The sequence below is a fragment of the Marmota marmota genome, unplaced genomic scaffold (genome assembly GCF_001458135.2).
Source record: "Marmota marmota marmota unplaced genomic scaffold, marMar, whole genome shotgun sequence".
In the NCBI taxonomy this organism is placed as follows: domain Eukaryota; kingdom Metazoa; phylum Chordata; class Mammalia; order Rodentia; family Sciuridae; genus Marmota; species Marmota marmota.
Window position 1 is genome coordinate 3,344,127 of NW_025999897.1, and position 10,963 is coordinate 3,355,089.

The window sequence follows — 10,963 nt, forward strand, 5'->3', positions numbered from 1 at the left end:
TCCCAGAACTGAGGGTTCACAATGAAAGAAATGGCTATTGTGGGCTAACCTGTGTCCTCCTGCAAAATTCCTCTGTGAGATCCTAACCTCCAGTACCTGAGAATGTGACCTTATTTGAAAACAGGGCCTTTAAAGAGGTAATTCAATTAAATGAGGTCACTAAGAAGGGCCCTAATCCGATATGACTAGTGTCCTTATAAGAGGAGATTAGGACATAGATAGGCAGAGAGTGCTGGGAGACACGGGGGGGGGGGGGGGGGGGGCGCCCACGGCCATAGCAAGCCAGCAGCCCTGATCTTCCAGCCTCCAGAATTGTGAGGAAATAAATTTCTGCAGAGTCTCTCAGTCTGTTCCCGTCACCCAAGCACAATAGGTAAATAAGAATGGTAGAGAAAAAGGAATTTTAGGAACATCTTGCCTTATAATGCTGCAAAACACTTGGCCACAGCCAAGTTTTGACATATTTATACAAACTGACAAGAGAGGTAAGTGGCCACAGGGGAAAGGGACTGCCCCCTTCTTGCAGAAAGGAAAACCTGAACTTGGCTCCAAGGGCAGCACCGCTCCTCCTTCCCGCTGTCAGAAGAGCCTGTGAACACCTGTGACAAACTCCCCCAAGGGGCCAAGTCTCTTTTTATTTATGTTTTCCACTCTCCAAATTACTCAACCAGAAACCTTTCAGTTTCACTTCTCCTACCTCCTGAGTAAAAGCAGGAGGAGGAGGAAGCTTGCAATGTGGATTGAGAGTGACTTAGTCTTCCAATCAGCTCTTTCAGGTCCTACATGGAAATTCATTATGTAATGTGTGAACTCTGTCCCCCAGATGGTCACACACCAGTTTAGAACCTAAGATTTCCATTTCCCATGACAGCTGTGGAAATAATGCATTGTCAATAACCCTGTTAAAATTCCTATGCTTTCATTTTTCAGGGTAATTTTTGAACTCCAGAAAGGAGAATAATGCAGGACATCACCGAATTCTAGAACTTCAGATCATTTGAGGACCTTCTTGCTATATATTAGGAGCTCAAAATGACACAACCATTGTAAAAAAAAAAAAAAATAAACAAGTTGGGCTGGGGATATAGCTCAGTTGGTAGAGTGCTTGCCTTGCATGCACAAGGCCCTGGGTTCACTCCCCAGCACCAATAAATAAATAAGTCAGAAGTACTCTAAATGTCTTTTCTTCCCTCATTCACCTCAAAGCTTAGACTAAGCTGATGCTTTGGAACATATCTCCCAGATGGAGGGACTCTGTGTAGCTTGGTGGTGCCGGGCACAAGGTGTCATTAAACTAACAAAGTATAAACAGGTGGATAAGGCCTTGAAGGCTTTCTGGTCATCTCCCAGCATTTCCACTGCAGTCTCCAAGACTTTAATAATTCAGGCTCATTTGCAAGAAGGCAATTTTCTCTCCGAGCCTTTAGAACTCCTTAGCTCACAGGAAGCAAACCATCCTCATCTCCACCAAGTCCCCTGCTTTCCTCTCTCCTGCTCTTCCCCCAGAAGGGGAGGACACAGCTTCAGCACCAGACAGTGAAAGGCAAGTTCACTGGCAGTAAGTAAGTCAAAGGTGTGAGCTGAGCCCTCTACACTCTCGATGAGGAGGACCACATTCAAACATGGCTAGTTTGGGGAGAAGAAAATGTGCAGTGTGCAAGGCTGCTATGCAGGTAAACGGAAATCAAGTTTGTAGTGTGGGAATGCAGACATAAGTATTCAGCAGTTAGGGGGGAAAAAAAATCCTAACTGCTAAAAAAATCAGAGGACTGAGACATGAAGAACTGCCCCAGTTTCAATCTGGGTTTTCTCCCTACCTTCAAAAAGACAGCAATATTTAAATTGTAATTTAATAGAGAAATATATATGTTTCTAGTGGGTTAAATCATGTTTTTTGCCTCTACCACCTGAGAGGCAGTCAAGCAATCGAACAAAAATTGAGCCTGAATAATGAGTGATTGGTAGCTGACCCTCTGCAGTGACAGTGGAGGCAGAGGGTCTGTCCCTATTTACCTTGAGCGGTATGCAACTAAGGAAAGAGGCAACAGGAGCTCTCTGCAAGTGCATTTCACCAGTGCCTGCTGGACTTGAAACCTGAGCCCAGAGAAATTACAGAGAAAGATCACAGGTCTCCTCAAGCAGGAAGAAATCCTTGCCACCTGGGAAACGGTGGGCCGCAGAAGTGATGCAAAGCTCAAGGGCCAGCAGGTGCAATGGCACATGCCTCTATTCCAACTACTTGGGAGGCTGAGGAGGACTGCAAGTTCAAGGCCAGCCTCAGCAACTTAGACTCTGTCTGAAAAATAAAAAGGACTGGGATGTAGCTCAGTGGTAAAGCAACCGTGGATTCGGGCCCTAGTACCCAATTTTAAAAAAGCAAGGCTGGGACAGCTAAAGATGACAATCCAGGCAGGGACAGGTCCTCTGCTGTCCAGCAGGGCTGAAGTTCTCCCTCTGGCTGGACTACTTCATGGGATTGGGGCAACTATGTATCCGTATTGTACTTAAATTTAATGATACAGTAAACTCAAACTATTGCAATGGACTTACTGATTTTTCAATTTATCTTTTTATTGACTTTGGTTTTTGTTTTTTGGAAAAATAAAGACCTAGGTTCCAGAACTCTTCTGAATACAGTGACATGTGGACAGAAAGAATCCCAGACAAACCACGAGGAAGTTTCTGGCACCCAGATCACTAAATCCACCCAGGGGGCAACATGCCTCCAGAATCTGAGGAAGCAGGAGGCCCCACAGACTCCAGAGACAAGCCTGCTGGGGGTCACTCTGCAGCACCTCCTTCTCTAGGAATGGGCACTGTTCAATCTTTTTGCTTGCTTCCTCATCTGTAAATTGGGGGTAACAGTGCCCACTCGAGATTGCTGGGTGAAGTGAATGAACCAATCTAGATGAAATGCTTAGCACGTGATAAGCATTCATCAGCTGTTTCGTAATCCTGGTTGGTCCTCGAAAAGGTTCAAAGATGGCCGGGCAGGCCACCCTGGTCAATTGTGGAAGACCACCACCCAGCTCTTCCATCAGTTCACAGTGGCCAGCCAAGAATCACTGCTCCCCGCTCCCCCAGCCACCTCTGCCTTCCCTGTCCCAGTCATCCGGGGTGGGTGCTGCAAGATCCTTCTGCCCCGGCTTTCCACACAGCCCGCCCCCACCTTTCCCAGCTGTCCGCCCTCAGCTGAGCAGGAGGACTGCCTATCCCACAGGAGTCTGGGATCCTCTGGCCAGTGTGGTGGTCACCTGCAGCATCTCATCTATTGTCTACTTGAAAAAGAGCAGGTGACAATGCCGTTGGCCTTTTCAGGATGGGAGACTCTGGAACCATCTACAGATGACTGTAGGAAGCCCACAGCTAAAGGGAGGTCTCACCCATCATCCACTCAGCCCACCTTCACAGAGTTCCCGCTGTGTGCCAGGGATGTATCCAGAAATCCCAAAGAGCCATCAAGGATGCAGGAACACACGCACCCTGGGAGTACAGCTGGTTTGTCATTTACAGGAGCCAGGCAAAGTCCCTGTCACCTAACTTTCCAGACACCAACTGACCCCAGGGCATTTAGAGCTTGGGTGGAGTCAGAAAGCTTAAAACAGCTTTTCCTTGAATATGAACTTTCTCTATCTACCACCAACTTAAGGAAATCTTTGATCTTGGTGGAAACAAAGCACAAAGTTCTAAGAATGCCCTCAGGAACCTGCAGTCTCATTTTAAAGCCCCTGCCCTGGGCCTGTGGTGTTTCTAAATGAGTAGCTCTGGACGCACAGGGCTACCTCTGGGCCAAAAGTCAATCCCTGACAGCTGAGCAACTGTAGATAAACTGCCACTTTGCAGCAAGCTCCTAATCTCTCCAGGATCACTGTGAAAATTACAAAGGGCATTCACAGCAGGTGTGGACCAACTCAAATCAACCCCACGCTCATTTGATACAAACTGATCGTCCTTAGGAGGCTCCTTGCTACCCTGCTATTTTCTAAGTGAGCACCACACTAAAATTTAAATAAAATAACAGCATCTTTTATCCCAGTCCTGGTTAAATATATAATATTGATGAATTTGAAGTCAGCAGAGATTATACAGAACCTTACTATGAAATACACAGTTGTTTCAAGCTTTTTATTAAAGTTAATAATTATAAAAGTAACCCAAACACATTTTAGAAAATTAAGAAAATATGGAAGAGCATAACAACAACAACAAAATAACAAAACCACAAAATACAACTACCCATTATGTCAGCACGTAGAGGCACTTTTTTTTTTTTTAGCATTTCAATACATTTGCTTCTTTTATTATCCTATTTTCTAATGCATCTACATGTGTTAATTTTAGAAGGAATACACAGACTCCATGAGATCTTGCAGCACAAACAGTTGAGAACTCGTGGAAATAATTTTAAACTTTATTTGAAATATGTATCCAAAATTGGATTATTTTATACTATTTTATAACTTGCTCTTTTGATTTTTGCTTCAGAATATAAAACAACATAATTCCACGTCATTAAACAGTGTTCTAGAAGCCTATTATTTTTAACTGCCTCATTTTCTATTCATGAGATATTCCATAATTTTCCCATTTTCCTTGCACATTCAAACCGGGTATCCATAGGGGATTGGTACCAGGACCACTCATGGGTACCCAAATCTGCAGATGTTCAAGTACCTTTATAAAATGGCATAATATTTGCATATAACCTTATGCACATTCTCCTATAGACTTTAAATCATCTCTAGATTACTTATATAATATCAATTCTCCATAAATAGTATTATACTATGTTGTTGGGGAATAATCATGATGGGAAAAAGTCTGTACATGCTCAGAATAGTCACAATGTGGGTCTATTTCCTGACTATCTTTGATCTGCAGTTTAGTCAACCTTGGATGCAGAACTACAGACAACAGAAAGACAACTGTATCTGAAATCCAGGTTGTACTTAATCCTATAACCATTTTAAATAATAGACTTGGGTGTTGGAGATCTAGCCAGGATCCCTAAAGCACTGTAGCCTATGTCCGCATAGATTTTGTCCATTGAGGTTTTTTTTTTTTTTAATGTTACCATTCTTTTTAAAAAATCTTTATTTTATTTATTTATTTTATGTGGTGCTGAGGATCAAACCCAGGCCCTCACATGTGCTAGGCAAGTGCTCCACCACTGAGCTACAGCCCCAGTCCCTGTTCATCTGAGTGCCTTGTATGTACCAGGCTGGTGAAGAGTAGGAGGAGCTGCAGTTTTAAGTAAGATGGATTAGAATGCGTCCCAGGCCACCTAGAGGGCTCTGGTTGTTGGATTAAGTGCCATGGAAGCCCTACAGGACCCCACTGTGGGGAAGTTTGGGGCAGAGAACAGACCGGGTCTTCTTGGTATAGGCAGAATCACTCTGGTGCAGTGTGCAGGAAAGGCTCTCAGGGGTGAGGGCAAAAGCCAGGAGTGTCACAAGGAAGCAAGGTGACATTGAGGTTGCCCATCTGCTTCTCTGCCTGAGGCACATGTTTTGTTGGTGTGCTTCCTTCAGGGTGTTTTGGGGTTTTTTTTTGAGGGGGGGGGGTAGGGGCATATTTAAATATATTTCCACTGTAGTCTATTTATAGATATTTGTATCCTGTCATTTCCTTAACATTAACATGTCATTAGTCTTTAAAAACGTGTTTTCTAGTGGCTTCAGGGAGATCATGACATACTGAACCACCTCTCAACGTTTAGAACAGTGCCCAGTGTCCCTTGGCTACAGTATCTGTTTGAATTACATGGGCACACATAAACAGAAGCCAAACAGAGTTGGTGGCAAAGGATCTGATAGTAGAACCTGAGAATCTAAAGTGGAATGCAAAAACACCCCCGATTATGAGAAGCAGCTTGTGACACTGTAATATCATAAGAAATACATAGTTGGAGTCTGTCCCCAGTTCCTGACATAGAGCTCCTAAAACCCTTGTAAATGGGGATGTCATGAGAATCTTTTGTACTAATATTTGACCTTTGACCCCAACTTCTGACACAGAGCTCCTAAATTCCCTAGAATCTCCTGGGCAATAGGAGCATCTTTAATTCTGATGAGGCAATTCTGGGTGGGCTCCTAGCTAAGCCTCAGGAAGGAAGTCAGTTGCCAGGGAAACCACCACTGGATTAGAGTGGGAAGTTTCAGCCCCCCTCTCTGATCTCCAAGCAGCAGTGGGGCAGAAGGTCAAGTTCATCACCAATAGTCAGCAGTGAAATCAATCATGTCTACATAATGAAGCCTCTGTAAAAACCCAGGACAGGGCTCAGAAAGCCTCCGGGATATGGACATGTGAGGTGCTGGGAAGGTGGCACCCCTAAGTCACCAAAACATGGGGATTTCGCCACATAAGGAGCATGGAAGCACCATACTACTTCTGACAAAACTTGCCCTGTGCACCTCTACATGTGGCTGCATCTGTACCTTCCGTCATAACCTTGATAATAAACCAGTAATCAAAAGCATATCCTTGGGTTCCATGAGCCACTCTAGCAAACTAATCAAACCACAGGAGGGGGTTGTGGGAACTCCAGTTTACAGTCAGTGGCCCAAGCACAGGTCACACCCTGTGGCATAAGACTGGCACTTGAAATGGGGGAGAGTTCCATAGGAGTGCATCCCAAACCTGTAGGGTCTAAGGCTACCTCCTGGTGGACGATGCCAGAATGGAACTGAATTAAAGGACCCCCATCTGGAGGCCTGCATGGGGCGGAGGTGGGGGGCACCAAGTGTCAGAACTCTGTTGAGTGGCATCCAAGAGTAGGAAACGCACTTCAGTGTTTCCCGCCTTCCACAGCTGGTACCTGCTGGAGAACTGAGTGTTGATGAGATGAAATCCCCACAGGCTCTGTGACCAGAGGTGAAGTTTTCCAAACTGAGAGAAATAGCAGGAAATGCCTCTCTTACCTACAGCACATAGGGAAACGAGGCATATTTTCATGAAGTTATAAGCCCAAACTCAGAGCACAAAATCTGGTATGAAGTTAAGTGAGGAGTGCTCAGAAAAGCCACCAAGTAAGGACACCAGACTGCAGACCCGACATTGCTCAGACAAGGAGTCCCTGTGGACACACACACAGCAGACAGGTTGCTTCTGCTTCCTCGGGCAGTGCCCTCCAATTTCCAACAGCAGGGGTTCTCAAACTCTGGGCTCAGGCCAAATACTATCAGTCATTTTCATTGAAGTGACGAGCTAACTTCATTTTAAAGAAAATGTCTGAGGCCCAAGCTTGAATAACCGCGACATCCATCAACTGCCCTAAGTAGAGGTGACAAGCCATGAGCAGAGCAGATGGCAGCACAGGCACTGCCGGGTGCTTCCACTTTGTTAAGAAGAATATTGGAAAATGTGCGTCTCAAAATTCAAGGTTTCATCAAATCATTAATTTTTACTGCTTCAACAGGGCCACCCTTAAGTGAAACTGACCTTCTTCTTTATTAGTGTGAGTGGCTAGTGGTAAAGACTGTGACAACTGTTAGTGACTGTCCATGCTATTGCCTTGGTCACACCAAAGCACTAGCAGTTTTACTCACCAGTGCTTCTACGTCATCAGAACAAATGCAACACAGGGAAAATGGAAAAAAAAAAAAAAAAAAAACTGGAGTTACTGTGAAAATAAGTCAGACCTTCAAGATCTCTGAAAAGGTCCTGTAGATGCATCCCCCCCCCCCATTTTGGCTCATTTTAAAATAAATATTGTTCTCAAATTAAAAAAAAAAAAAAACAGAAAATACTAATTCTTTGCAAAGTTTGGCTCAGCAAGAAGTGGCATCTCTAAGGCAAAGCAGGAGAAAACCCTGGTCCTAAGACACATTCGAGGAAATTGTTTGCTGGTAAAGTTTAAGAGCTCAGCTACTCACAATGTCAATGAATCTAAATAAAATTTACACAACAAATTTTGGAAACCAGGAATAACAAGGTATCATTTTAAACCCATCTCAGAAACCAGGAATAAATAATGTATCATTTTTAAAGGCTAAAGAGCAGTTGATATTTATTTAGTGATTCTAACAACTGTTTGGTTTACACATCCCTCCAACCAAGGAAAACTAATACATTTGTACTGTTTTCAGTGGCAAGCAAGGAACTAGTTGTGTCTGAGTTTCTACTTGGGAGTTCACCAATGAGTTGCTGAGTTATACTCTGAAATCCTTTTGCAATGCTATAGATATCCATGATACTTTTTTTTTTAATATGAGGAATGTTTGTGTATCTCCAAATAATGATGGAGATATAAGTAGTTTTCAATAATAAAATACCTCTTGATATCCCCCATTAAGTTAAAGAGAAGGGCTAGGAATGTAGTTCAGTAGTATAGCCTTGCCCTGGATTAGATCCCCAGCACTACAATAGACAAAGAATGAATCCAAGGCCAAAATCCATTAATATCTACAATCTTTTATGAAAGGGAGATGCTGCCCAGGCCTCATGTTCATTCCATCCTGGCACACAGGAAGGTACCAACAGGCACTTGTTGGTTGATGGAAGGAGGGAGGGAGGGAGGGAGGGAGGGAAGGAGGGAAGGAGGGAGGGAGGGGGGAGGGAGGGAGGGAAGGGATGTGGTAGGTAAGTAGGTCAGGATAGACCAGTCAGACCTGTCAACAATGTCTAATTTCTTGAGGACTTGTGATTTTATCTATTTGAAAGGAACCAGAGAGCATATCTCTACTACATAAATACAAACCTATTCACAAATACTGAATTTTTGAGATGTCAATTATTTCTAATATTCCCAGTAGCTACGAGAGAGTGAGAGAATGCATGACACAGAGCTATTAGAGCTATTCGGGCAAGAAGCATCTGCTTCCCTAAGTGCCCCTTCCATAGAAAAATGAATAATCTTTGATTATAATTCACCAGGGAAATGAGCATTGTATACAGGATTCCAAGCTGAACAGGGTGTTAGCTGCATTACATGCAATAGAGACAGCACCAAGATTCACATGGTGCCCTTCGGGCCTCGGTGGAGCATCCAGAATTTCAACAAGCTTGAAGGGAAAAGGAAGATGGGCCCTTGAGCCTTTTTTTTCTTCTTCTTCTTCTTTCACTCCCATCCCTACCCCACCCAAAGTGTGGCATCTTTCAAGGGTGAACCTCATGAGGCTTCTAAAACTCCTCCAACCATCATGCATAAGTAAAAACTTAACAGAAAAATAAGGTTTGGGGATATCTGACAAACACCATTCAATTAAAGTGATACATGTCCTACATATCAAAACCGATAAGTTCCTGATTTAATGAGTTTGTACTTGACCTTTGCTTTCTCTGCCCTCATCACTGCAGAAGGTAAAATGAAATGTATATTTTCACTAAAAACAGATGATGTAAGACTATAATCAGATTCTTGACAGACCCTATGCCAATCATGTTATTAAAACTGGAGGCAGGTAGTGGGGAGCAAAATTAGGTAACAGATGATGCTTTTGGATATCCCTACCTGGAGGATCCCACAAACACACACACACACAATAGCTATGAAGCCCAAGTTGGACTGTAAGTCACTGATGTGGGTGATGCCGATTACATGTATTCCCTCATTTTTTACAAACTCGTCTTTAAAGTTCAATTTATGATAGTCAAATATTTGACAACCTCCAAACTAAAATAATGCCCTAAAATGTAGTGACTTGAATAAATTATACCACTACAAAGGTACTAATTAACCAACAATCAATGACAAGTAGTCAACACAATATCACAGCTAGAAAGTCTTTTTAAACACTGAATAATCCATAATCAGGCTGAAATTCTTCTCCTTCCAAATATTTTTCTTTTTGCATAATTTGTTTATCTGCAAACAACATGTCACCGACCTATAGTTGCCTTTGACAGTCTATTTTGATTAGAGAATGTTTTCCAGGAAACCTTTATTATGCTGTATATCATCTATCTACCCAAAAGAGATACAGAAAGTGAATTAGTGTCAATACCAATTTTTATAATATGTAATTGAGTGTAACCTTCTAGGAGGCTTGGGTAGTTCTGACAACAAATTACAGAAATGCTCACATCCTCATCCAAACCCTTTCAAAAAGATGAATTTCAGCTTTTAAAGTAACAATGATTTTGAACTGCTCCTCTATTATCTAAAAAAAAAGTAAAAAAATGTACATTTACATTAAAGACAGACTTTAAATGGTGCTCAAGATGTTGTGATGTTGAAGAATGAACACCATAATCTTTGCCAAGTTAAGAAATTGTAATTCTGTCAATGCTCCACAAAATGTAGCATTTTAAAAAACTAATATGCTAATTTAACTATAAGGAAGAAGAACTCTACTTTTTCTTCCCCCGAGAAATGCAAAACATTCTTCAGAGTAGCAGAATTGCATGAACTTCAAATGTGAATATGCAAACTAAGTGAAGTCTCCGTCTAGCACAATTCCTGGCATGTGTTTGGGTCCAAATAAATACAGGATAGATGGATAAAACAAACAGAGGAATAAAAAGACAAATATCACAATCCATAAACATGCTCATACCCCAACAGGATGCCCATTGGGTAATTAAAAATTAGTTGCACTGAATCTTTGCAAAGGTGCAAAGATATTCAACCCCCAGGCTTTTGCTTTCAAAGCAATGATGGCTGTCTGGAGGTCATGCAGGAAGACTTCCACAAATGCAATCAGTTTCTTGAAATGAGATTTCCTGGAAATTAAGTGTCCTCTGCAAATGGAGAAGTTGCCAAGAATCCACAGTCCGTTAGCAGCAGATGTGAGCAACTTCTCCAGGAGTGGCGAAGCCCTGCGCAGAGCTCCTGGTCCCCTCTCATCAGGCAGAGGGCCCAGGGGATGGCAAAGGGGTGGAAAAGAGTAAAAGGAAACGACACTTTATTTTGACCTGTTACCAGGTTCCAACCATCCTAAGCAATGAGTCCAGATGGATTGGATGTTACTTTTTAATTTGAAGATCCAACTGCCACTTTACTTCAGCCCAACAGAGTCACATC

General features: G+C 42.7%; 1 protein-coding gene across 1 annotated transcript in view; it reads right to left on the reverse strand.

Moving 5' to 3' along the window:
* The window catches only part of Prkca (protein kinase C alpha), a gene marked incomplete at its 5' end in the record, with an annotated part of 309,700 nt that extends 306,242 nt beyond the window's left edge, over positions 1 to 3,458 (reverse strand). Inside the window, one exon of the mRNA XM_048798205.1 lies at positions 3,404 to 3,458. Within this exon, the coding sequence (XP_048654162.1) occupies positions 3,404 to 3,458 (55 nt within the window). The remainder of the gene's footprint in view (positions 1 to 3,403) is intronic.
* Positions 3,459 to 10,963: the final 7,505 nt, after the last annotated feature.